This window comes from Phalangium opilio, unplaced genomic scaffold (genome assembly GCF_054372755.1).
Source record: "Phalangium opilio isolate 3A_F unplaced genomic scaffold, DU_Popi_V2 ptg000025l_1, whole genome shotgun sequence".
Lineage (NCBI taxonomy): Eukaryota > Metazoa > Arthropoda > Arachnida > Opiliones > Phalangiidae > Phalangium > Phalangium opilio.
In genome coordinates, this window is record NW_028324156.1 from 4,731,367 (window position 1) to 4,756,983 (window position 25,617).

The following is a 25,617-nucleotide window of genomic DNA, read 5'->3' on the forward strand; positions in this document are numbered from 1 at the left end:
GTTAGAGGGACGGAAATAAGCGTTGTATCAATATCGGTAATCAGTCTTAATTATACTTAAATAAAGCTTACGCAGAGAGTAGTTAGTTCATTTAAATCGATTACCTCGGAATTTAATTAAAGAGTGACAAATTGACACAGCATTTATTCCAACTAAAAGTATACGTACGTTTTGATCATGCGCTAGTTCAGTTTTGTATATTTGGCGGGAAATTCAAAATATTATTAAAATTGTTTTCAAAAGTTTTACACAAAAATCTATGGTTTGAAAATGATAAAAATGATTTATGGCACATGAATTTAACACTCTTGGCACTCGGGAAGGTACTGGAAAAAGTTTTGCCACATATGAGCGACTTTTCTTGGTAATAAACTTCTGAAAAGTGTTTGGAATTTAATAATTAAAGCTCATTTTTCAAAATGATCTTGAGATACGCACTGAGATAGACCAACCAAGAAACCGATTCTTTTCGGAATGACGACTCTGGCCTTGTTACGTAAAATCCCATCTATGGCAGAGTCCGCCACCTCTTCCAAAGTGCAAATAGGGAACAGAATAGGAAACCTAAATAGCGTCAAAGGCTTAACACAATGAGAGACTAAAGAAAATTAAACGATGGAAGCCTTACCTCGAAGATGGTTCATTTAACAAACCGGAAGTGAAACACCCAGGACAAATAGTTGTTAAATGAATGCCATCTTGAGCGGATAATTCCGCAGCGAGAGATTCCATTAGACCAATGACACCAAATTTTGACGCGCTATTCGGAATGATATAAAATTACAGCGCAATTCCTATTCCGAAACCTTAAACGACAAACAAACCAATAAGCGGCCGTATTTTCCCCGCCAACCATTCCCGCTATGGACGAAATGGCAACAATGTGTCCTTGTCCGCGTTTGATCATATTGGGTAGAAACGTTTTGACCGTCTAAGAAAAGGACCGACCAGTTGATCAGATTCAATCTTTTGAACTAAGGTGGTGAAACATACCCAATAGTGCGACAACAAATTGACCTCCATGGTCCTCCTGATTTGGTTGCTGTTCTGATAAGTTAGGGGCTTTTGATAGAAGACTCCGGCATTTTGAATCAGGATATCAACTTCCCCGACTTCTTTCATGACCAGCTGGCCAATTTTACGGACCCGCGCTTCATCGGCCACATCGCATTCGTAAGCGTAAGCTTTTCCTCCATTCATTTTAATCTCTTTAGCCACGGAGTCTACGGCCGTCTAAAAGTGGCGCGTCTTTAAAAGCGGACCTAACAAAACTGGTCAGATTAAGATCATAAGATATGTTCCATAAGTTTGTCACTATGCCTGTCATGAAGTGACGTAGGTGAAACACCATAGATCCTCGTAAAAAAACGCCTACTGAGGCGCTGTTAAAGGCTTAGTATAGACTTAATAGGAAGATGGACTGCAAAACTAACCGAGTGTAGTTACTTAATTATCGCGTCGTCGTTCTCTAGTAACTAGCGCTCAATAAGTCCTATCATTACATAGTATAGGTAGTGTCATACTTATGGAACATATCTTATAAACTTATGTTGTCAATCAATGACATACCTGATTAGTGCTCCAAAGCACCACGGTAGCCCCGAGTTTACCAAACCTGATGGCGATTTCTCGCCCTAAACCGCGACTTCCTCCGGTAATCAAGACAATTTTACCGGAAACTTTCTTCCTTGATGGTAAAACGAAACTTTCCCATAAATCGGCCGCTATTACGCACAAACCTTTAACTATTATTATTAATAATTCCGTCAAAATTTTGACAATCGAATCTTTCTCTAAACTCATCTTTCGTCCTTCCATAACGCGTTAAAACTGTTAATTTAATAGTAAATTAATTGCGTAATTAAATTTTCTGTCCAGCTGCATAAACATTTAAGATAGTTTTACTTGAAAAGGTATTTTACTCTCTCTCTCTCTCTAGAGAAACGCGGTAGGGGAATTGGTTAAAAAAAAACCAGTTTTTTATTTGACCTATTTGTACCGTTTTAAAGAAAAGAAGTGTCTGTGATATAACCTAACTTCGATGATGGATTTTTTTATTTATTATATTTTTTTAAACAACTTTCGCTTTTTATTTCCTGAATGTTTCCTTTCTCGCTCTTGTCCTCTTTTTAAAGATAGCGACGGAAATATTTTGGGAAACAAGATTACATTCAGCGAAGAAAAGAAAAGAACGCGGAAACTACACGGAAGTGATCGCTTCCCGCCCCTTTCTTAAACTAGTTTAGTTAAAAATTGATATACCTTGATACCTTTAATTTTGTATTTATAGGGGTTTATGATATTTTTAAAACTAAGTCATTAGCCCCAGGATAGAAAATAATCTATCAGAAAATGATAAACATTAAAGAGTGACATTGTTATAACGCCTTTACCATCTTGTTTTTTCTCCACTTAAAGCATGACTAACATATTAAGCAATTTAGTAGGTCAGAAAATGATAGCACTAAAGAGTGAAATTGTTTTAACTCCTTTACCATCTTGTTTTATCTCCACTTAAAGCGTAACTAACATATTAAGCACTTTAGTAGGCCAGAAAATGATAGCACTAAAGAGTGAAATTGTTTTAACTCCTTTACCATCTTGTTTTATCTCCACTTAAAGCGTAACTAACATAATAAGCACTTTAGTAGGTCGGAAAATAACACTAAAGAGTGAAATTGTTGTAACTCCTTTACCATCTTGTTTTATCTCCACTTAAAGCGTAACTAACATAATAAGCACGTTAGTAGGTTAGAAAATAACACTAAAGAGTGAAATTGTTTTAACGCCTTTACCATCTTGTTTTACTTTCACCAAAAGCGTAACTAACATATTAAACACTTTAGTAGAATAGGAGTCAGTAAATGATTAACACTGAAGAATGAAATTGTTATAACACCCTTACCATCTTGTTTTATCTCCACCAAAAGCGTAACTAACATATTAAACACTTTAGTAGAATAGAAGGTCAAAAAATGATTAACACTGAAGAGTGAAATTGTTATAACACCCTTACCATCTTGTTTTATCTCCACCAAAAGCGTAACTAACATATTAAACACTTTAGTAGAATATGTGGGTGTGAAAATGTCAAAGCTTATAACAAGATATAAACTTTATTTCCATAAAAATTACAAATGTAAAAATTTTTATATTTAATTAAAATGTATGCATCATTTTAATTATTTTATTAAAATTTATGTATTATCTTAATTACTTCATTAAGATTTTTTGTAACCATTTTTGAAAGCAGGGTCTGGGAAGTTTCTGAATCAAAACCATTGTTTTAGTGAGCCTGAATGGATTGCAAATAAGATTGTCTAGCAGGATGCTCATCAGCTGGACGATTAATAGGAGTCCAGATTGGTTCCCCCACAAAAAGTCTCTTAGCTTTGATGAAATTCTAACCATAAATATATATTTATTTTCTCAAGTTTATTAAGATTGTTTGAGTTCTTGAGTATAAGGTATAACAAATTTACCTTAGTATCCAATGTAAATCGATGATAAATCCCAGCGGGCAAAACAATTAAATCCCCTTTGGAACATTCCACTCTAATCCATTTATCATTTTTATCACGAACATCAAAATATCCACTGCCATCCAAAATTAACCTAATTTCTTCATCAGAGTGCAAATGTTCCTCAAAAAAGTGCTTAATCTAGTTCAATACGTAATCTTTCATTATTAATTTGAGTTTATTAATTAACCATATAGCTTTAATTAAAATATTCCCTACTTTCTCCTCATAATTTGGAAGTTTATCTTTAGTGACTTCAATTACATCTTCATAAGTGTAACCGCGATCTTTCTTAATTTTAACAAGAAGTTCATCTTCCGGAATATCAACGTTAATCTAAATTTTATAGCGTTTTAAATCTAATTTGTATTTTTCAAGGTTATTTTGGCTATTCCACTTTCCACCCTCCCTCCGCTAAATTATTGACCAAGGCTTAACAGTTTACAATACCTTCCAATGCAAAACTCCACTTAATGCGTATAAATCCTCAAGATTAACGTATTCCGGGGGGTTTAAATGGTGTTCCAGACGTTGATCCTCCAACGAATCATCCATAAACCAGGCACGAACCATTATTAATTATAATTAAATAACTTTCGTAATTAATGAATAAGTACAATCTGGTAAATAGCTGCAGTCGCAGACGACGATAAGCGCTGTCAAAGAGAATATAGGGGAGGAGTTGAAGCTCCCCCGCTCCACAAGGCTAAATTACATTGATGCCCCTAAATTATACTAGTGGTACGAGGGAGTTTCCGGCTCAGTCGCGCCACCTACGATACCGTTAAATGTCTCAAACGGAAATGCCTCGGTACTGCGCGGTAGAAAAGAGCAACAAGATTTTCCCCTCTTTCCACTCCTCCCCTATATTCTCTTTGGTGCTGTCAAGGTCATCCATAGACAGGAGATAAGGACGTGACTGACTACTGAAAGGTCACGCTTTTTTGAATTTATGGCGCGTTTTAAAGATATTTAATGAACAAACAATTTTTAATTTATTTTTCTAAAAACACGAAACCATTTCTACAATACATTTCTCTATAAAAGCTTTTCTTTGAACATCTAATTTATTACTAGATAACTTAATCCAAGAGTTAGTAGCTTTTTTCACATCATGTAAAGTAAATCTTGAATTGTAAAGTAAATTTTCAGATAAATATTCAAATGGTTCTATTTTAACGCTTTCAATTTTGCCATGAAAGACTGTAATTTCTAGAGATAACTCTTTAGTTCCGATATCTTTATGATCTTCAACAATAAATTTATTTTTTATGATAAACCTAGGGGTTTTACCATAAACCCAATCCCAGCTTCTTAAGACACTTTCACCAACTGATAGACCGGGAAATAAATCATCTGTTGGGTCTATGAATATCTTTTCAGAACCCTTCAATGTAAATAAACCAATTAGGGGAATAAGTTGATTTGATTTCATAATGAGCAGCAAATCACCTTAAATTTTTCCATATAAACCCTTGATATTTCATTGATAACTTTAGTTGGATCAATGTCAGGACAAATATCCTTTAAATTTTGAACTGAAGTTCTGACACTTTGAGTTGCTTTGGATTTAACTTCCTAACATTGTCATTATTTTTAACAAAATATTCAAAATCTATGACTAAAATAATCAAATTTCAAACCAGTTTAATATCCTGGTGTAAAGAATTTCGAAGTAAAAGAGGATTTACGTCTAACAAAAGGGTGCAATGATGGTAGGCATTTTCCCTCCCTAGTTTTGAAGCACTCCCTGATATCTAGGTAATCAATGCATAGAGTAATGTCAGTTCTACTATGCAAACGTCATACCATAGAGTAGTGTCGGTAGAGGGGGGGGGGAGTAGACTGTGTATCCCTCCCTCTAGGCGCGCTTTTGTAAGAGGGGATACTGTACGCGCCTGGTAGGGAGGATGACACTTAGCTAAGAGATAGAAGGGTATGACGTTTGCATACGTAGAACTGACATCTAGCTCTAGCTCAGTGTCATCCCCCCTACCAGGCGCGTACAGTATCCCCTCTTACAAAAGCGCGCCTAGAGGGAGGGATAAACAGTCTACTCCCCTCTCTACCGACACTACTCTTTTCAGAATGATTACCTTAAAATTATTCCAAAGTAAGTCATGCCTCTCTGATAAGTTTATTTTGATGCCGAATGCAGCAAGACTTTCGCGTATCATATTCAAATTTAACTCTCTATTATAATTTTTTCGCGGTGTGAAGAATGACAAGTTCAAATTACCCATATCATGATAAACAGTACCCCCACCACTATTACGACGAGCTAAATCTATATTGTTCTTTCGAAGAAGACCCGTATTACATTCTAACCATGGATTTTGATGCTTACCAATGACGACGGCCGCTTTATTTTGCCACATTAATAAAAAACTGATGTCATTTTGGGTGCACTTTAGATTGTTGTACAAATGATCTTCCAAAGCCAAGTTCGAGTAAATACTGCGCGCTTTTGATATAATTACAGAACCGTTCTTAATCATTTTCACCCGTATAAAGATTTTTAACATCAAACACAAAATAACAACACTCTGAAAAGAGACCACTTCAACCACGTGCGTGTCCCCTACTTGACCTCGCACGCGCTTTTCTATAAGCAGACGAAAAACAGAGAACATTTCTCATTGGTCGGACTACTAAAACAAAATTCTTATGTATGGCCCTGTTTCGAACTTTCGAGCAACAGGGTTGCCATATTGGGCTTCTTCTCAAAAATATTGGCTTGAAATAAAAGGGTTGGCTGTTGGCTGGAAATTGGGCTTGTCGGGGTTTTTCTTTGGCTTTCTGTACTTAAAATACCGCCAATAGGGGAAAATCATTAGAATGCCCAAAAAACTGACAAATGGTGCTGTCAAACCTTTTTAGCGGCTTATAAATCATGATTAAATAAAATGATTTCATTTTGTTTTGCGTTTTAAAAATGGTGTCAGTTTAGAATTTGCATAAATATTTCTAAAAGAAAACTAATTTTAAATTTTCACGATAAATTTTTGGCTTGTTTTTGGGCTGGATAGTTTAGATCTTAGGCAGTTTTTGGGCTTCTTTTCGAAACACCGATTGGCGGTTTATTGGGCTTGTTTCCAATTTGATTTTGGCGGGTTGAAGGTTTTCAATCTGGCATCCCTGTCGAGCAAGATAAGTAGTCTGCTTAAATTTTCAAATACAGGGAGTGTGGACAGAGTTTCGGTTATTCAATTTAATTACTAATTAATCGTAATTTCGATGGAAAATTTCAAACGTAAACCTGAAGACGGTATTTTAGTACCCGTTTCTAAACGTCCCAGGAACGAATTAATTCAATTTGACACCCGAAATGTAAGTAAACATAAAATCAAACCAAGGCTTAGGAAGCAACGCTTGTTTATTATCCGTTATTTAAATATTAATTAATTTAAAGGGCCCACCGAGAACATCCAGCCTCGAAGCACCTATTATGCTTCTTACAGGACACATGGGAGAAATATACTGCAGCAAATTTCACCCAGATGGTACCATGCTTGCTTCAGCTGGATATGAACGTCAAATATGTAATAAAATTATATCCCCTGACACTTAATTGAAGTCTAGTCACTAAACTAAGCTGTTTTAGTCTTTTGGAATACCTATGGGGAGTGTGAAAACTACGCAGTTTTAACTGGGCATACAGGAGCAGTATTAGACATTCATTTCTCAACAGATGGAACGTAATTAAGTTAATCAAATGACATGAAAAACTCATATATCATTAATGTTATTTATTTCTCTACCACAGCAACCTATTTAGCGCCTCAACAGACAAAACTGTTAGTATGTGGGACGTAGAAGTTGGAGCTAGACTAAAAAAAATGAGGGGACACACATCCTACGTTAATTGTTGCAATGTGGCAAGAAGGGGACCGCAATTAATATGTAGTGGGAGTGATGATTGCACAATTAAGTTATGGGATGCCAGGAAACGGGGAGCCATTCAGAACTTCCAAGAAACTTACCAAGTTACTGCCATAACGTTTAACGATACAGCTGAGCAAATAATAGTCGGGGGAATTGATAACACCATTAAAGTCTGGGATATGAGAAAGAACGGAGTTCTTTACAAAATGACTGGACATTTGGACACTGTAACTGGTTTGGCCCTGAGTCCGGATGGATCCTATGTCTTATCAAATTCTATGGATAACACGCGTAATTATTAATTACTTTAATCTAAATATAATTAATACCAGAAGTATATAATACTTCTCCTCGAGAGAAGTGTACCACAAAGCGGGGTAAGTGTAACGTCACTCTTCCCAACATCGGAACATTTAGAGCAAGGTTACTAAACCGAATCACATACACGATAAATAGTTCCCTCATCATTACTCTATTAGCGTTTAAATATTTGGCAAGACGTGCTTGAGCATTTTTGTCCCTCGTCAAGACAATCAAGGTTTGTGGGATGATTGCTGGGGATTTAGTGCCAAACAACGATAGAATTCACTTTACAGTGCGATGCCCATTTGTAGTTTGATGAGCGGAAAAGCAAACTAAAAGGGTGAGCCTGGGAAGAATGACGTTACATAACTAAAGCATTAAGAGGATACAGAGTGTCATCCTTCTTCTATTATCCCCTTCTGTTAATACTAAATAGACGACATTTTTAAAACAGTAAGAATATGGGATGTTAGACCATTCGCTCCTCAAGAACGTTGTGTTAAAATAATGCAAGGACATCAACATAATTTTGAAAAAGTACTTTAAGTTAATCAGCTTAGCTAATTACTGCAATTAATTAAATACTAACCATAATTATTATTTACCTTTTTTAGAATCTTTTAAGATGTAGTTGGTCCCCTAATGGCAGCAGAGTTGCTGCTGGTTCCGCTGATCGTTTCGTTTACATTTGGGATACAACAACGCGTAAAATAATTTATAAATTACCAGGACATAATGGATCTGTTAATGAAGTTGATTTTCATCCCACAGAACCTATTAGTAAATATTAATTAACGCGTATTCCATTAATTACCTTTGCTAATTTCATAATTTTTCTTCTTTTATTTTCAGTTTTATCAGGTTCAAGCGATAAACAATTGTATTTGGGTGAAATTGAATAAAAAAAAAAATTAGTTTTTTAACGCAGTTTTTGCTGTTATTTCTTTTTAATTTCGCGCTTAAACACAACTGGCAATTGGCAATTGCAATTATTATTTTCAGGTTCAAGCGATAAACAATTGTATTTGGGTGAAATTGAATAAATAAAAAAAAATCTGTTTTTTAACGCAGTTTTTGTCGTTATTTCTTTTTAATTTTGCGCAAAAACGAAACTGGCAAATGGCAATTGGCAATTGCAATAATTATTTAACTAGGCAATCATACATTGAACCTTCCTAACCCTAAATGAAGGTTAAAAAATAAATATTTTAATTAAGCTTTAATTAAGTTTATAATTATTTGAGCAATTATTGATTGGAATTAAAACTTGAGTGAGTGAATAAAAATAAATGAATCATCAAACAAGTCTTGATGAATGAAGAATAAGTTAATTAGTATATTATTATATTTAATTTAAATGCAATTAAGGTCTTTTTTTTCTTTCTAACTTTAAAAGCTTCTTACCGTAATTGCTTATAGTGTAGTGTAGTGTAATTGCTGATATAATAATGTTGGGCTAGTTATAATTGATATTGCACCGAAAAAAGGAACTTAAAAATATCCTCCGCTATTTTAATTTAATTTCTTTTATAAGTTAAATATTATTTTTCTAAATGCTTTCTAAATCTTTAGATTTTACTTAGAATCTTCTAAAGTTTCTAAACTAAAAAAATTAAATACTTCTTAACAATCAGAACGGGCATCAAAAAGCCTGATATGTTAATTAAGATTTATCTCTATTATAATAATTATTAATTATCTACAAACACCCAATTTTATCAAGAAGTGATATCTATTCTACTAGGGAGAAGGTGTATAAATACGCTACATTTCCAGCAGCTTTATCTCCGGTTCAAACGTATAGTAGGTCCGGAGTTAATCCCCCCCCCCCCGCCTCTGAATTACAACCAGCATGCATCTCATTGGTTCTTGAAAACTCACGTCAGAACGGCGACGCGAATGACGAAAATTACAGTCATATTTTCCGACTGAGGAGAGGCTGCGAAATAGCCCGGCTTCTCCTTTTACGTCCCCCCTTGTATTTTGAAAGGGGGACTGGGACTATGGTATGGAACGCGAATACAAAGGCATCTTATACCTTCTCCCTAATAAACTAGATATCACTTCTTGCTTTTATCTAAACAATTAATTTTCTCTAAGAGAGCTTTTTTTTTCATAATTTAATTTAAAACTCTTTAACACGATCGATATTTGGTTTTTTTCAATTTCTTCAAACTATTAATTATTTCTTTTTTGGAAAACATTCGAAAACCTTTCTTTCTCTCTCCGTATCATCAAAAATATGCCTTTCTTTTTCTGATCAAAATAATTCTTTAGAATCCACTTTTAAACTGCGGTACTTTTGTTTTTCAAACGCTATTTGCATTTGGTGTTTTTCACATACCGTTTTGCACTTTTAATTTGTAATGTAACGTTTACGCTCAAGACTCATTACCAAGCCTTGAATGAGTGAAAAAACATTCCTACAAGGAATTAAATCTAAATAGATCATTTGATAGAAGTGGGGGAGACTAAATTAAACGATATTCTATAAATTGCACATCATTAACGCAAAAATGAAGATCCTTCGATAAACTAAATCCCCATATCACAGAATAAATTAAAAAATACCTGATTATTCGTATAATTATTCCATCAGGTTCTAGGAGGAGGGAAAATTCGTTATAATTATAATTGACGCCTAATTTGATCTATAAACTCTAATTTACGTATATATGCGATGAGAAAACAATTAAATATGAAGGAAGGGGGGGGGACGAATTGACGCTCGCAGATTGAACTCACTTAATCTTAATGTTGTACAATTTAAGTTTAAAACCTAAAAGTTCAGTTAAAACAGCCGAAAACGCCGATAGAACGACAACTTTTGTTACGTTGTAAAGATAAGGATTGGCACGTAAACCGGAAATTTTAAAGGGTCCTTCCAGTTCCTAAATTAAAATGTTATTGCAAAATTTACAAGGCAAACAAACAAACAAACAAACACTAAAACACATCACATTTTTTCTAATCTTACCTTCAACAAATCTATGGCGAGTTTGAGAACATTATTGGCTAACATCAACTCTTCTTTCTTATGTGGCTTTTGTTCCATGTGCAAATATAAATTAATCTAGAACGATTTATATTTTAAGCTTCAGCCCCCAAAAAAACACAAAACCAGGGGTGTGCGAGTACTCGTTAAGTTCGAGTACTCGGTTCGAGTATCGAGCCGAGTACTCGACTCGATAGTCGATAACAACACATTGAGATACTCGAGACAGATTCGAGTAGCTTTTTAACATCTTAAATACTCGACAAATACTCGAATCCGAGGCTTACAACTATAGCAGACGATGAGTTCATGAGCATTTATTTTGAAAATCACCTGTTCAAGGTTTAATTGATCACTAACAATCTTTTTGAACTAGTTAGATATTAGATAATTGAACATCTTCGTTATTTTCAAGAAATTTACAAAATTGCTACTTGACAAGTCAATATTTGAGACTCGATAATTACTCGAAAGAACCAAAATTTGACCTATCTAAATACTCGATACTCGAAAGCATTTTTGAGACTCGGCTCGATACTCGATAAGAAATTAGTTTCGATACTCGGACTCGGCTCGAAAGCGAAAAAACGGGACTCGCACACCACTGCACAAAACCCTCAACGTCATTACTTGTTCCGTCGTTAACGCTGATAAATTTCGATATTTCTTATTTATCTTTGACCCGAGTATCATGAATCGCATTAGAAATAAACCCAAAGCGATACACCAAAAGACAATCTCCCAACAATATAATCGGTCCACGAATTGTTGGTTTCCTTTCAGTAACTGTACGTCACGTCAATGTATAACAATTACCCGTTAACATGGTTTAGGACAGAGAGAGAGATATTGAAGGGAGTAGTAACCTACTTGAACGCAAAGAAATGATAGTAGGCAAACTATTAACACGAATGCGGTTGAAACAATAACATCCACCGATCGTTCGGGTCCGTGTTTCTACGTACGCATAAGAAATGAAATGAAATGGTATGGTATGGTATTGGAAGGTCTAACTTTGGGAAAGAGACGAAAGAATCTTCTTACTTTTAAATAGGATCGTACTGAAAGCCACGTTTTGATATTTCTAACTTTGTTCAAACGAAAATGAGGTAATTCAGACCTTCGAGCTCGTCTAGCCGATGTTAAGTGACAAAAATGTTTGGCGTAAAGAAACCGCTAATGATAAGTAATAAATCATATACTTTGAGCCGCGTTCCCTTTATGTCTCTTTGAGTCGTACAAGAAGTTATATCTAATATCTCAGAGAGAAGGTATAAATTCGCCAGATTTCCAGCAGCTTTATCTCCAGTCCAAATGTATAGTAGGTCCGGAGTTAATCCCCGTCTCTAAATCACAACCAGCATCTCATTGGTTCTTGAAAACTCACGTCAGCGCGACGACGCGAGTGACGAAAATTACAGTCTTATTTTCCGACTGAGGAGAGGCAGCGAAATAGCCCGGCCTCCTTTTACCCCCCCCCCCTTGTATTTTGAAAGGGGGACTGGGACTATGGCCTGGCGCGAATACAAAGGCATCTTATACCTTCTCTCTGAGATACTGATATAACTTCTTGGTCGTATAAAACACTAACTTGTTTGAACGTTCTCTCAGCAACGGCCAACAGAAAGAAATAAATAGCGCTGAGAGTGTATCTCTCTAATAATGCGCCGCAAACGACAATTTTGCTTCTAAAAGACGATCCCAATAACGCTTCTTGCAATTTTAGCGCCAATTTTGCAACCATATCCGGTGTTGGAATGGTAAACAGTAGAACTTCGCTGGCAACATCTTGTAAAGTATCGTCTCTCAGTACGACGCAATTTAAACGAAATAAAACGGGCAACATAGCCAAGATGAGAGCGCATAAAAGTCCAACTATTAAATACTCCGAACTATGAGATAACGAATCGACTTTAACAATAATGGCCGAACTGATGTCCAAGACTGTTAAATCCACTTTCTTGCATTCGTTACGTTCCCAGATTGTACAGCTCACTTTGTATTCGGGGGAAAATGAATAAGGAATAGGATACGAGATACGATCGACGCACAACAAAAATACAGAAAAAGGAATAGAATATTTCGAAGCGCATTGCGTAGAAGAAAAAATATTACGAAATATTAAAAAAAAAAAAAAAATTATTTTTTTGAAGCAAAAATGATTTAGCAGTTAGCGGCAAACAGTTCATTAATTACTTATCCAAGTACCATAGTTTTTAAAATTAATAAATAAAATACTACGCTAATATCATAGGTTTATAAGATATGTTCATCTATAAGTTTGTCACTGGTTACGAACTGGAACTTGTCATGAAGTGATTGAAGTAGGTCATAGATTAGAGGTAAAGCGAAGACGCCTGGTGACTGGGCGCTGTCAAAGGCTTAGTACAGACTAAATAGGAAGATGGCAGTCCTCGAACTAGCTCTTAGTCCAATAGTGCAATTTTTTGCGCATTTACAGACCTTGGCTCTTAGTCAAGTCTCTAGTATAGAGCTATTTCAGAGGGGGTAATGGCTACGTCACCAATGCTATTTGCCCATAGAGAAACCCTCACAAAATGGCCGCCCTCTACACTCAAAGGCAGGCCCAATTTTCGTAGCAGACGAAATTTTTCCCCCACTGAAATAGCTCTATTACGAAGTATACTTATAGATGGAACATATCTTATAAACTTATGCTAATATTGTTAAGGAAAGGTTTTTTTTTTTTTTTTTCAAAATTCAATATTGTATAGTATATGTATGCCTTTTTCCCGTCGTAATTATGTAATTAAAATATGCCTAAAAATCGTAAACAAATTTATATTATCAGTTTCAAATAGGTGCGAGCGAAAGATAGAGAAAAAAGGCGAACTGTTCAATTGGGTTCTAAGTTCTGAAAGGAGAAGAAAATGGGAAAAAAAAACACATGCAAAGTGCGATAGAGGAAAATTTAGATGGACATGCGGAGAGAGATTGGTTTCCGAAGAATGGGGAAATGAAAATTCATGCAAATTGAAATTAAGCCATTGCAATTCAATCTAAGCAAAAGAGGAGTTTTAAATGAAAAGAAAAGCATATATAGAAAGGTAGAGAAAGAGAGCTAGCTTCCCGTTAAGTAAATTAATTAATTAATTAATTGGCGGCAAGGGAAATGAAATTAAAATTATAAAAATTTTAAAAACATAAAAAAACTACCTTTGGTTGAACACCTCCCTAAAAAACAGGCAAAAATTAAAAATCACAAAAAATATATCTCTATTTTCTATTTTGTTATTTATTTTTTTAATATAATGTTCCCAAATAAAAAAAAAATGTCAGGTCTGTCAATTAGGGATAAATGAGAAAGATACCAATCGAGGGATAATTTCTGAGGGTTTGGGAAGCATTCGTGTTGTGTTTTTTTACTTTTTAGAAAAATATTAGGGGGGATATGATATGTAAATGTGCGTGTCATAGTTAGTGTTTAACGAAACAATCCATTGCCAATCTATTCAAAGTACAAGCCAACCCCAAGGGGTCTATTCTAAAGTACAGATACTGTGCAAAAGGTATTTTTTCTAAGTTACGTTCATAAATTCTTGGTGAAACTGCGTAAATTTTAAAGTACGCGATGTGAAGACTGATTTGTAGCTTATAAGTGCGAATAAGCCTGAACAGAATATACTAATGGCACCTCGTGTTATTTCCCCATACAGCCAAAAGTCGGGAATTCGGGATCTGTCATTACCCTATATGCACTCCCGGAAGAAAAGGGACAGAGCGTAACTTCCATCAAAAGTCAAGAGAAAAAAAATGAAATAAAATTGCCCAAAAACTACAGCAGAATAAACCCAGGAAAAAAATAAAAAGAATTCAAGCCATTCTGCAAGTTAACAGATTGCAAATACTAAAGAGGGCAATTTTTATCAATGTATTACGTTCTTTCTACTTTAATTAATGGCCTAAGTAACTAAGTTATAGGTTGGGATTCAAAAGTAGCTATGGTTCACCTTTATCAGATCCACTGTAAGGACTCAAGAAATGACCGGTGGCCTTGAAAAAAATTAAAATTAGTTTCCATGAAACTTTAATTTGGCATGATTTTTTTAAATTTCTCCTCAGTGTTTGACATACTTCTTGATTCTCTTCTTGGTTCGTTTGATCTTCGTAGGTTGAGACGTTACCATCGTCTTGGTCACTTTCGGCCGAATCAGTGCTGTCACTATTGCAATCCGTGTTAGTTATGATTGGCCATTCCATGTCGGATGTTTGGGGCTACGGACAAAGATATCATTGACTGTTCCGCTTCCCCCTAGCTGCTTAAGTGTACCTAACGTACTTTATTAGGTGTAGTTGGTGTGGTATCTCCGTCAGATTCGCAGGAACTGTAAAGAGGTTCCCCTCTATTTGGCGTCATCAATGGTACGCCTTGATTCATTAATCGTTTCGCGTTTGGTCCACCACCACCACCACCACCAAAATTGGTGGTTAACGGGTTCTCTCTAGGAACGGACCTTCTATTTAACGAGCACCCATCCGATAATCTCCTTAATGTACTAGCTAGACCGCTTCTTTCCATCAAATTCGCTGGTAATCTCTCGGGTTTATTCCCAAAATCGGAAAACCTTCTCCAATAAAGGGGGAATATTTGTCTCTCAGCGCTGGAACGTAATTTGTTTCCGTAAACCGAATTGCGTCTGCGATGATTTGGAGTGTTATGATGAGATTGATCCTGAGATGCTTCTAATAAATTTGATTTCTTATGACGAGCTACGAAATATTCCTCTCCGGAACTAGCTTCCGCCGTTTCTTTATCCATCTTTTCGTACTGTCCATTTACCAATTCTCCCTTTTTTAAGTTTGAATTTTCACGGTTTTCGAATGGTTGACGTTTTTCAGCAGTAACGTTTTCCTCATTTAGATCTTTTTGGTCATCCCCATTAACAAACCTAACGTTTAAGTTATTCTCCGCGGTCCTATCACCGCCACCGGGATTTTCACATTCCGATAAAGAAGTCTTTGAAAATAATTTGCTTAATTGTTTTTCATCGTGAAAATGATTTTCGAGAACGTTTTGAGTTTCAACGTCATTCGATTGAGCAAAATCGAGACTATCTAATCCACTTTCTTCGTCAGAGTTTTTACGAATTGGTAAATTGAGATTATCGTTTGTATTTATCTCCGTCGCATTATTTTTAGAGTTTTGATTTAATTTCTCTTCCGACGCCGTTTCGGGAGAAGATTTTGAAGATTCTTTATTCGTTTCAAACGCGATACGATATTTACGTTTCAATCTTTTCCTAAAGTGAGCGTTACCGTGTTAACTTTTGTAAGTTTACTACGTTAAAGGTAAAGTTCAGGTGACATAACATTATACATTAAGTATAAAAGGAAAAATATTAAAAAATAAATAAATGAACTCTTATTACAAAATAATTAGTATTTAATTAGTCTTAAAAACAATCGAGGACTACTACTGTGCTATCCGCCATTGGTTTAGTGGCTTGTCTGCTAAACCGAACCTACCTTACCTCTCTCAGCCTGTAAGAATTCAACCAATCCCATAGGAGTAAGAGGTTCGGTTTAGCAGACACCACTAAAGCAATAGAGTAATTTCGGTTGAGAGGGGGAGTGAACTGTGTCTCCCCTACGTTAGGGGCAACTTTGTACTAGAGAATACTGTTTGCCCCCGGAAGGGAAGGGAAGGGGGATATCACTAAGGTAAGAGATGGAGGGTTATGACGTTGCCGTATAGGGTCTTTGCGCGTGACGTCAAGTTACCTTCCCCCTTTCCTCTCCCCTTGCCGGCTCCCCGCTCTGGCCACGTTAGGACGCCCTATTGACATCCCCTGAAAACCGGTTTTCGCCCCCTATTTCTTCCCCCTTTTTACTCTGGCGGAAACACCCTATATGGGAAAGAAATTACTCTATGGCGCATTAGTCCTTGATTATTTTTAAGACTAATTAAATGCTAATTATTTTGTAATAAGAGATCATTTATTTATTTTTTAATATTTTTCCTTCTATATTCAGAAAGAGGCCGTTCTTTTAAGGTATAATGTTACGTTATCCGAAATTATCTTTTCATATTAACCTTTTTGATCTGCAAACTGATTTATGACTATTTTTTGATGAAACTGTCGCTACAATTTGAGAATGTACAACCCCCAAAACAATCATCATAACTACGGGGGTCATAACTTCGTAAGTTGACACATCCTATTTTAAAAGGTCAAAGATCATCTACACATACTTCAAGATAGATCATAAACCCCCCCTTTATTTAATTACCTGAAAATCATCGTTAGCGGAAAAGTATAAAAATAATATTCCTATTTGTAGAAAATACAAAACTAAAATGCCAAAACAAACTGGTTTGGAAGTTTGTTTCTTCCACCTAATTATTGATAAGATTAATTGCGTATAACAAGAATTTTCAATGACGAGTCAAATTAACAGGTGTTTAATTTACCATGAGCAATAAATAGGTAATAAAAGAACACGCCACACCCCAATAGAAGTTGTGGCTATCCAACCTTTTTGAGGTTTAGCTTTAGGAAAAGTAGAACCTAAACAGATATCGCGCAATATTATACTAACTAGTTAAAGGGAGGGTGAAGTGGAAAATCAAGTGATTTTTATCGATTCTTCTACTAATTATAAGACCAGTCTGCATAGTGAAACATTCAGGAAATACCAGCTCCGAATGATTTTAAAATTCAAATTAGGTTCAGATTTTAAGGATAATTTTAAATAAGGACCTCCGACCAATCGCGTAACGCCCTGCCTTTTTATTAAAAAAATTCTCGTGGCACGTTCCGTGTCGAATGAAATTTATCACGAGATTTGATAAAATTAGGCGCGCGACGTGACAATCGTGGCGCGAGACACGGAGCATGCCACGAGAACTTTGTTAACAGGAAGGCAGGGCGTCACGCGATTGGTCAGAGGGGCTTGTTTCAAATTATCCTTAAAATCTGAACCTAATTTGAATTTTAAAATCATTCGGAGCTGGTATTTCCTGAATGTTCCACTATGCAGACTGGTCTTATAATCAGTAGAAGAATCGATAAAAAATCACTTGATTTTCTACTACACCCTCCCTTTAAAGAGGAAAATGGGGGTTGAAAAATTAAGGAAGAATACTGACCTCTTACAAGGTCAACGTCAATTAGTTCTGGTTTTAATTTGGCAGATTTTTTGGGCAATTCATCTACATTCTAACAAAAAAAAAATCGGGGAATTTTCTGGTTTATCTTAACCACTCGTAGCTAACATTAAACAGAGAAACTCACTCTTAAAATATGCTGTTCAACGGACCTTTCCCATAATTGTTTATCATAAGCACCGATCTATAAATTATTTAATGACTAAATTTAACCCTAACCATGCCAACAATTAATTCTTTAATGTGGCAGTAAAGTTTTTTCGTTTCCCCTACCACTCTCCGATAAAAAGAATTTTTCATATAAAAAAAATAACACTTACCTTCTTTTGATACCAATGTAATGCAGCGCCGAGTACACTCATGACCAATTCGCATTCCAATTTTTACCTGAATTAAACGAACAAAATCCTGAAACAATTGCACTCATGCATTGACGGTGCCAGACTGCAAGGCGCCCATCATTCGATTCATTTGCATGATGATTGATGATGAATGTGAATCGCATGGATTTTTTGACAAAGCCAAGGCTTAGCGTAACACAACTTGTAACACGCAAAACACACTTACTTTTCCGAAATATCACGTCGCCCGGTTATTGATACATTAAATTAAAACACTAATATATTAATATCATTGCAATAATTTAACATTATTCTCACTGCTAATTAATTACACATCCCGAAAATACTTCCGACCCAAAGAAGTCCCGCGCCGACAGACAGACTGAAACAACCTACGCACTTTCCAACGATCCAAAATGCCAGGATGATTGATAATGATACCTGTATCGGAAGCTATTGTAGGTTAATGCCTATAGCTATTGTTAGTTTCCGCACTGGTTTCCATTTTCAGATTTTTATTCGATGCCGTCTGCTACTGCGCGAACTTTAATACCACGTGGTTGACGGGGTCAAGTGGCGTATTTTCGTGCTTTCACCATTTTCGTGGCGCACATTCTGAATAATAAAAAAGCAAGGAGTATTGGAAACTATAGTGGAAGCTACTATTGGCGCTAGTTTCTATTTTCATATAGGACGTTTACAGGGTTGCCATATTGGGCTGGAAAGCCCGCCAATTGGGCTTCTTCTCAAAAATATTGGCTGGAAATAAAAGGGTTGGCTGTTGGCTGGAAATTGGGCTTGTCGGGATTTTTCTTTGGCTTTCTGTACTTAAATATACCGCCAATAGGCGAAGATCATTAGAATTCCCAAAAAACTGACAAATGGTGCTGTCAAACCTTTTGAGCGGCTTATAATTCGTCAATTCATGATTAAATAAAATGGTTTCATTTTGTTTTGGGTTTTAAAAATGGTGTCAGTATAGAATATGCAATTTATGCATTGAAATTTCTAAAAGAAAAACAAATTTCAAGTTTTCACGATAAAATTTTGGCTTGTTTTTGGGCTGGATAGCCCTAGGAGGATGGAACTCGTTCCGGGAGGGGAAAAGAGAGCTGAGCGGGTGCGCCATGATTGGCAGTGTAAAAAGGTGGGCATAAGATAGTGGCACCACCTATCGAGCGCTTTGTTAGTTATTTCCAAGGATTGTTTTTTTTTTTGGATAAACGTTTTCTGCTAGTTCGGACTTCCTTCGGATACTTCATTCTTCCACTTAACTATACTTAACTAAATACTACTTATCATTAAAACTAAATACTACTTATCATTAAAACTAAATACTACTTATCATTAAAACTAAATACTACTTATCATTAAAACTAAATACTACTTATCATTAAAACTAAATACTACTTATCATTAAAACTAAATACTACTTATCATTAAAACTAAATACTACTTATCATTAAAACTAAATACTACTTATCATTAAAACTAAATACTACTTATCATTAAAACTAAATACTACTTATCATTAAAACTAAATACTACTTATCATTAAAACTAAATACTACTTATCATTAAAACTAAATACTACTTATCATTAAAACTAAATACTACTTATCATTAAAACTAAATACTACTTATCATTAAAACTAAATACTACTTATCATTAAAACTAAATACTACTTATCATTAAAACTAAATACTACTTATCATTAAAACTAAATACTACTTATCATTAAAACTAAATACTACTTATCATTAAAACTAAATACTACTTATCATTAAAACTAAATACTACTTATCATTAAAACTAAATACTACTTATCATTAAAACTAAATACTACTTATCATTAAAACTAAATACTACTTATCATTAAAACTAAATACTACTTAATCATTAAAACTTAATGAATCGAAATGAAACGAACAGAAGACATCCAAACACTGAACTTACTGAAGAGTGAAGCAGACGGACGGTTAGAATTCAAATTTTTTTCTCAGGGTCATAGAGAAGGGGCGGGGGGAGTAGGAGACTCAAGAAATATGATTTGATTTTCGTCCGCTAGGCAGCAGTTAAAGCGTATGCCCACTTTTTCACACTGCCACGCATGGGTGTAAGACTTCTGTACTATTGGCAAGCTATCCTCCATCCATCCTCCTAGGATAGCCTAGATCTTAGGCAGTTTTTGGGCTTCTTTTCGAAATACCGATTGGCGGTTTTTTGGGCTTGTTTCCAATTTGATTTTGGCGGGTTGAAGGTTTTCAATCTGGCATCCCTGGACGTTTATTGCTGTCTGCTATTTTTTTAAACGTACACGTGGGCGGAATAGCACGTGGTAGAAGGGGTCAACTGGCGTATTTTGGTTGGCTTTACCATTTTTGTGGCGCATATTTTGAATAATGAAGCGAAAAAATAAAGATAAGAATAATTTACAGGTAATTTTAGTATTATTTTAAGCCTGTATTATATTTATAATGATTTTTTTATAGGTAAAAAAGATTAAACTACCTGAAAATGAGAAAAAGGTTGAAGAAAAATTAGAAAGTGGAGATGAAGATGAGGGAGAGTTAAATCTGGGCCAACTTTTCAGGGATAAATCCAAGAAAAAGAAATCCGGGGGATTTCAAAGCATGGGTATGTTATATGAAAATATAAGGTAATGGCAGCCCTCTGGCTTCGACTGTATTAATCTCTATGGGGAAATAACATGGGGTGCCATTAGTCTATTGAAAATGCTGTTCGATAATAAAATTAATTTTAAAACAGGGTTCACTTATGCCATTCTGAAGGGAGTTTTACGAAAAGGTTATAAAGTACCTACACCTATCCAGAGAAAAGTAATTAAATACTCGTTTTTTGTACTGAAATTTAAATTTGTGGAGCTAAATTATTATTATTACATACTTTAAAGACAATTCCCGTTATTTTGGATGGAAAAGATGTAGTAGCCATGGCTAGAACAGGTAGCGGTAAAACAGCCGCCTTCTTACTACCGTTATTTCAACGCCTCAAAACCAGATGCAGTAAAACAGGGGCTAGAGCCTTAATTTTATCCCCAACCAGAGAATTAGCGCAACAAACCATGAAATTTGCTAAAGAGGTAAGTTAGCGTGACAAAACTTAGGCAACTGTAACTAAAACGGGATGTAATTAATTTAACAGTTAGGAAAGTTTACTGGACTCCGTTACGCTCTTGTTTTGGGTGGAGACAAAATGGACGACCAATTTGCGGCGATTCACGATAATCCTGACGTATTAATCGCCACACCCGGTAGATTTCTTCACATAGTGATGGAAATGGATTTAAAACTATCATCGGTGGAATACATTGTTTTTGACGAAGCCGATAGACTTTTTGAAATGGGTTTTCAAGATCAATTGTTGGAAATTCTTCATAGATTACCCGAAAATCGTCAGACCTTGTTGTTCTCCGCCACATTACCTCGATTAATGGTTGATTTTGCTAAAGCCGGTCTTAATGATCCAGTTTTAATTAGATTAGACACTGAAACAAAGCTTAGTAATCAACTAAAAGTACGAAAAAGGCAATAAAAGTAATTAAAATAAATTATCTCTAATCTAATTATTGATTGCTTTATAGACTGCCTATCTCTTTTGTCGATCCGAAGACAAATTTTCCATACTTTTACATTTACTAACACAAGTAATTGAGAAAAACCAGCTTACGGTTGTGTTTTTCGCTACAAAACATCACGTGGAATACGCTAAAGATGTAAAATAATTAAATTAACTATAATTGGCCTTATTCCTGATCAACGCCACCGAGGCGTAGCGGCGACTTTTGGAACTATAATAATACGGTAGCCAATCAGAGGTGGCGCTGGAGTCGATGGACTCTGATGGAGATCTGTTATTTTCTCTGTTTTGATTATTACCGCTTCAACTTCAAAAAACATGTTTTAAATAATTATTATTAACCTAATAATCTCCAAATAGACCAAAATCGAATGAAAACTTACTCCGAAAGTCTTATTTCATAATATTAGACAGAATAAGAAAGGTAAAATCAACTTTTAATACTTTTGAAACCATATCGCTTGTTAAGCCTTGGCTATTCACATGATTCAAAATAGAGTCCATCGGCTCCAGCGCCACCTGTAATTGGCTACCGTATTATTATAGTTCCAAAAGTCGCCGCTACGCCTCGGTGGCGTTGATCAGGAATAAGGCCAATTGAAGTTAATTTAAAACTTAATTAAATATATATATTTATTTCAGATCCTAGAACAAGCCGAAATTCCTTGTTCTTATATCTACAGCAGTTTAGACCAAACCGCTAGAAAAATCCAAGGCGCTAAATTTCACGCTAGAAAAACAACCGTTTTATTAGTTACCGATGTAGCTGCCCGAGGAATAGACATTCCTCATTTAGATTTCGTCATAAATTTCAATTTCCCAGCCAAACCTAAACTATTCGTACATCGCGTTGGTAGAGTTGCCAGAGCGGGGAGAGACGGAACCGCGTTTTCCATCGTTTCCCCTGATGAAACCGCTTACGTCTTAGACTTACATTTATTTCTGGGAAGGCCATTAGCCATTGCCGCGAAAACGAAAACGGACTCCCAAGATGGCGGCGTAATCGGATCCGTACCCCAAAGCATTATAGACGAAGAATCGGATGCTCTTACTTTATGGCATAATAATCATATTGAGCTTGTAAATATCAAATATAATCAGGGGTGTGCGAGTACTCGTTAAGTACGAGTACTCGGTTCGAGTATCGAGCCGAGTACTCGACTCGATACTCGATAACAACACATTGAGATACTCGAGACAGATTCGAGTAGCTTTTTAACATCTTAAATACTCGGGACAAATACTCGAGTCCGAGGCTTACAACTATAGCAGACGATGAGTTCATGAGCATTTATTTTGAAAATCACCTGTTCAATGTTTAATTGATCACTAACAATCTTTTTGAACTAGTTAGATATTAGATAATTGAACATATTCGTTATTTTCAAGAAATTTACAAAATTGCTACTCGACAAGTCAATATTTGAGACTCGATAATTACTCGAAAGAACAAACAAAATTTGAACTATCTAAATACTCGATACTCGAAAGCATTTTCGAGACTCGGCTCGATACTCGATAAGAAATTAGTTTTGATACTCGGACTCGGCTCGAAACCGAAAAAACGGGACTCGCACACCACTGAATATAATTCGCTTCGAACGCAATCTTCCCCTTTGACTAATATCATTTCTACTTATGTAGAAAAGTATGGCTAAAGTTTGCAGTAACGGTTACGAACAATATTTAAAATCCAGACCAGCTCCGTCTAACGAATCCACAAAACGAATGAAGGAAATTTTGAACAGTCCCGTGGGGATTCACCCCATGTTTAAAAATAAAACGGCAACAGCGCAATTGGAAGACGAAAGAACAAAGTTCCTGGAGAACATGAAATCTTATCGTCCGCTAAATGTATATATATACACTACAAACATTCAGGAACGATACGGGGACTAAAAAAGTATATTGTTTCGTTTTTTCTAGACAATTTTCGAGGTAGGAGCTACGGCGAAAAGTCAAGCGCCTTTGGTCATGAGAGTTAAAAAGGAATATCATCGGAAAGCCATTGAAAAAACCCGAAATACTCATAAACTTCAAAATGAAACCGAAGATGAGGATTTAAGGAAATCTTTTATGAAGAAACTACCACTTATGGATAACGAAGATGATATTAAAGTATGTCCCATGATAAAACATATCTTTGATTAACACTAAACTAAACTAAACTTTTAAAAACAGAATTCCTTCTCGAACGTGATGGCACCAAAATCTCAAAGGAAACGTCAGAACCAAGATGTCTCGTTTAAGGATAAAAACTTTTACTTGAACTATAAACCAATTGATCATCATTCCGAAAAAAGGTGTGTTTCTCTGTTTGTTTGTTTGTTTGTTTGTTTGTTCTCTGTTTGACCTCTGACCTCTTTCAGCGTGTAATTAACTGAATTTTTGGTTTGTTTGTTTGTTTGTTCTCTGTTTGACCTCTGACCTCTTTCAACGTGTAATTAACTGAATTTTAATTTTTAACCAATTTTCAGTTTTGAAATTGAAAAATCCTTCAATAAACAAGTCAATAAAGAGATACTGGACTTGAACGGTGATGAATCAACGCAAATCGCGCAATCTTCCGGCAACAAAAAATGGTATTAAAAAACCTCGGACAACATTAAAGGAATCAATTAAATGTTTATCATTAACTTAATTAGGGATCGCAAGAAGAAGAAATTCGTTAATGATCCCGCTTTTGAAAACAAACGGAAGAAAATACGCACGGAAAGCGGCGTTTTAATCCCAGCGACTTATAAATCAAACGCCTATAATCAATGGAAAGAAAAGAATAAGGTCGATCAACAGGATCATCTTTCAGATAGCGAAGATGAGGGACGAAAATTCGGTGGAAGACTTGGTAATAATCGACGTAAGTAGTTTCGAACATAGCTACTTCATTTCCAGGACATGCGCGAAACAATAGAGCTATCTCAGTCGTCTTTGTGTGACGTCACCCATGCTATTTGCTCATAGAAGGCCGCCGCCATAGCGGTACCAAACATGGATGATTGCCCACTGTCAAAGCTTAGCGCGTGATGACGTTTTATCTAGGCACTGACTGACGTCACAACTATGTTCGTTTCGTTTCAGGTGGTGGAAAGAAACGTGATAAAGATGAGCCAGGAGCGAAATCTGGAAAGGGAAGACATTTTAAACGCGAATTAAAAACGAAAGACGAGATTCTGAAAATGAGGAATAGAAGGGAAAGATTAGAAGGTCATCGCAAGAAAGTTCAAGGCGGAAGAATTAAAAAGAAAAAAATGTTAAAACGAGAAAAATTTACCAAATAAAATATTTTTTTTTGTTGTCTCTTTGACGTTTCAAAATTACGTGTTGTTATTATTTCACAACCTTTACAAATCTTTTCTTCTTAACTTGTTATAGACCATTCCATTTAATAGATTCAGGGGGTTTAATAGACCTTATCGACGTAATAAAAGGGGGTAGGCAACTTCCAGTATCGGGACATACAAGGGGGTTGATACATTGCCATCCGTTTCTGCACACTCATGATACAAAAAGACTACAGCGCAGGCGCCAAAAAGCGAGATGGAAGGCAAAGTCTCACCCCCGTCTCTTTCCCTCTTAGTTACATCGAAATGGTCTATTCCAGAAGAGAAGTAGTAAACACCACAGGGGTGGGGGAGGTCACGTTCTCGGGTTATTTCCCTGTTGCCAAATAGCACCGCTAGAAGCAGTGAGAGTTGGCTAGCTTCCCGCGTGTCCGTGTAGTAAACTCCGACTCAGTCTGGCGTTGTCTCTTGGTTAGCACTAGGGGAAATAAACTAAGAGGGTGGCGTCCTGCCTGTGTGTTGGTTTCTCTCCATGCATTTTATGGAACGGTCTATAACAAA

At 35.7% G+C, this 25,617-nt stretch overlaps 6 protein-coding genes across 7 annotated transcripts; 2 read left to right on the forward strand and 4 right to left on the reverse strand.

Moving 5' to 3' along the window:
* Window positions 1-17: 17 nt before the first annotated feature.
* LOC149691922 (17-beta-hydroxysteroid dehydrogenase 13-like) lies at window positions 18-2,960 on the reverse strand. Its single transcript, XM_089869399.1, has 6 exons — window positions 1,570-2,960; window positions 994-1,233; window positions 825-931; window positions 629-760; window positions 439-564; window positions 18-375 (listed from the first exon to the last, which is right to left on the reverse strand). The coding sequence occupies exons 1-6, from the start codon at window positions 1,816-1,818 to the stop codon at window positions 300-302; spliced, it is 930 nt and encodes a 309-aa protein (XP_089725525.1). The 5' UTR covers window positions 1,819-2,960; the 3' UTR covers window positions 18-299.
* A 137-nt stretch (window positions 2,961-3,097) lies between these two features.
* Adi1 (acireductone dioxygenase 1) lies at window positions 3,098-4,363 on the reverse strand. Its single transcript, XM_089869400.1, has 4 exons — window positions 3,972-4,363; window positions 3,741-3,857; window positions 3,483-3,662; window positions 3,098-3,403 (listed from the first exon to the last, which is right to left on the reverse strand). Exons 1-4 carry the CDS (start codon window positions 4,092-4,094, stop codon window positions 3,287-3,289), a joined length of 537 nt encoding a protein of 178 aa, XP_089725526.1. The 5' UTR covers window positions 4,095-4,363; the 3' UTR covers window positions 3,098-3,286.
* Window positions 4,364-4,505: 142 nt separating this feature from the next.
* Window positions 4,506-6,336, reverse strand: Lipt1 (Lipoyltransferase 1). Its single transcript, XM_089869397.1, has 4 exons — window positions 5,618-6,336; window positions 5,165-5,278; window positions 4,974-5,099; window positions 4,506-4,908 (listed from the first exon to the last, which is right to left on the reverse strand). The coding sequence occupies exons 1-4, from the start codon at window positions 6,152-6,154 to the stop codon at window positions 4,525-4,527; spliced, it is 1,161 nt and encodes a 386-aa protein (XP_089725523.1). The 5' UTR covers window positions 6,155-6,336; the 3' UTR covers window positions 4,506-4,524.
* A 324-nt stretch (window positions 6,337-6,660) lies between these two features.
* LOC149691925 (U5 small nuclear ribonucleoprotein 40 kDa protein-like) lies at window positions 6,661-8,636 on the forward strand. The gene is made up of 7 exons (XM_089869398.1): window positions 6,661-6,851; window positions 6,934-7,063; window positions 7,126-7,219; window positions 7,288-7,697; window positions 8,164-8,246; window positions 8,324-8,489; window positions 8,562-8,636. Exons 1-7 carry the CDS (start codon window positions 6,759-6,761, stop codon window positions 8,609-8,611), a joined length of 1,026 nt encoding a protein of 341 aa, XP_089725524.1. The 5' UTR covers window positions 6,661-6,758; the 3' UTR covers window positions 8,612-8,636.
* On the reverse strand, window positions 8,525-18,996 carry phtf (putative homeodomain transcription factor). 2 transcript variants are annotated; one of them, XM_089869395.1, is made up of 18 exons: window positions 18,876-18,996; window positions 18,401-18,789; window positions 18,154-18,220; window positions 17,961-18,017; window positions 17,816-17,885; window positions 17,138-17,234; window positions 16,957-17,062; window positions 16,760-16,884; window positions 15,005-15,965; window positions 14,800-14,940; window positions 14,676-14,718; window positions 13,882-13,899; window positions 12,296-12,699; window positions 11,749-11,880; window positions 11,575-11,661; window positions 11,335-11,490; window positions 10,687-10,782; window positions 8,525-10,600 (listed from the first exon to the last, which is right to left on the reverse strand). In XM_089869395.1, exons 3-18 carry the CDS (start codon window positions 18,193-18,195, stop codon window positions 10,451-10,453), a joined length of 2,685 nt encoding a protein of 894 aa, XP_089725521.1. In that variant the 5' UTR covers window positions 18,196-18,220; window positions 18,401-18,789; window positions 18,876-18,996; the 3' UTR covers window positions 8,525-10,450. The 2 variants fall into 2 exon arrangements, with proteins under 2 accessions (XP_089725521.1, XP_089725522.1); XM_089869396.1 differs by lacking the exon at window positions 13,882-13,899.
* A 1,461-nt stretch (window positions 18,997-20,457) lies between these two features.
* LOC149691927 (ATP-dependent RNA helicase DDX54) lies at window positions 20,458-25,089 on the forward strand. Its single transcript, XM_089869401.1, has 13 exons — window positions 20,458-20,613; window positions 20,668-20,812; window positions 20,945-21,015; window positions 21,090-21,278; window positions 21,341-21,712; window positions 21,780-21,911; window positions 22,418-22,855; window positions 23,420-23,629; window positions 23,702-23,893; window positions 23,957-24,078; window positions 24,253-24,357; window positions 24,421-24,632; window positions 24,854-25,089. The coding sequence occupies exons 1-13, from the start codon at window positions 20,578-20,580 to the stop codon at window positions 25,051-25,053; spliced, it is 2,424 nt and encodes an 807-aa protein (XP_089725527.1). The 5' UTR covers window positions 20,458-20,577; the 3' UTR covers window positions 25,054-25,089.
* Window positions 25,090-25,617: the final 528 nt, after the last annotated feature.

Excerpts from the sequence above, each read along its gene's own strand:
- LOC149691925 (XM_089869398.1), top strand. The coding sequence starts at position 6,759 with ATGGAAAATTTCAAACGTAAACCTGAAGACGGTATTTTAGTACCCGTT. Across the intron at positions 6,852-6,933 it reads TTCAATTTGACACCCGAAAT|GGCCCACCGAGAACATCCAG; the intron begins GTAAGTAAACAT and ends ATTAATTTAAAG. Across the intron at positions 7,220-7,287 it reads CATTTCTCAACAGATGGAAC|CAACCTATTTAGCGCCTCAA; the intron begins GTAATTAAGTTA and ends TCTCTACCACAG.
- Lipt1 (XM_089869397.1), bottom strand. The coding sequence starts at position 6,154 with ATGTTCTCTGTTTTTCGTCTGCTTATAGAAAAGCGCGTGCGAGGTCAA. Across the intron at positions 5,279-5,617 it reads TACTTTGGAATAATTTTAAG|ATATCAGGGAGTGCTTCAAA; the intron begins GTAATCATTCTG and ends TTGATTACCTAG. Across the intron at positions 4,909-4,973 it reads TTTATATGGAAAAATTTAAG|GGTTCTGAAAAGATATTCAT; the intron begins GTGATTTGCTGC and ends TTTACATTGAAG.
- phtf (XM_089869395.1), bottom strand. The coding sequence starts at position 18,195 with ATGAGTGTACTCGGCGCTGCATTACATTGGTATCAAAAGAAG. Across the intron at positions 18,018-18,153 it reads TACATTGGTATCAAAAGAAG|ATCGGTGCTTATGATAAACA; the intron begins GTAAGTGTTATT and ends AATAATTTATAG. Across the intron at positions 10,601-10,686 it reads TCGCCATAGATTTGTTGAAG|GAACTGGAAGGACCCTTTAA; the intron begins GTAAGATTAGAA and ends ATTTTAATTTAG.
- LOC149691927 (XM_089869401.1), top strand. The coding sequence starts at position 20,578 with ATGAAGCGAAAAAATAAAGATAAGAATAATTTACAG. Across the intron at positions 23,894-23,956 it reads ATAACGAAGATGATATTAAA|AATTCCTTCTCGAACGTGAT; the intron begins GTATGTCCCATG and ends TTTTAAAAACAG. Across the intron at positions 24,358-24,420 it reads TCTTCCGGCAACAAAAAATG|GGATCGCAAGAAGAAGAAAT; the intron begins GTATTAAAAAAC and ends TAACTTAATTAG.
- LOC149691922 (XM_089869399.1), bottom strand. The coding sequence starts at position 1,818 with ATGGAAGGACGAAAGATGAGTTTAGAGAAAGATTCGATTGTCAAAATT. Across the intron at positions 1,234-1,569 it reads TGCTTTGGAGCACTAATCAG|ACGGCCGTAGACTCCGTGGC; the intron begins GTATGTCATTGA and ends CGCCACTTTTAG. Across the intron at positions 761-824 it reads GAAAATACGGCCGCTTATTG|CGCGTCAAAATTTGGTGTCA; the intron begins GTTTGTTTGTCG and ends CATTCCGAATAG.
- Adi1 (XM_089869400.1), bottom strand. The coding sequence starts at position 4,094 with ATGGTTCGTGCCTGGTTTATGGATGATTCGTTGGAGGATCAACGTCTG. Across the intron at positions 3,858-3,971 it reads GTGGAGTTTTGCATTGGAAG|ATTAACGTTGATATTCCGGA; the intron begins GTATTGTAAACT and ends TATAAAATTTAG. Across the intron at positions 3,663-3,740 it reads TTCCAAATTATGAGGAGAAA|ATTAAGCACTTTTTTGAGGA; the intron begins GTAGGGAATATT and ends GTATTGAACTAG.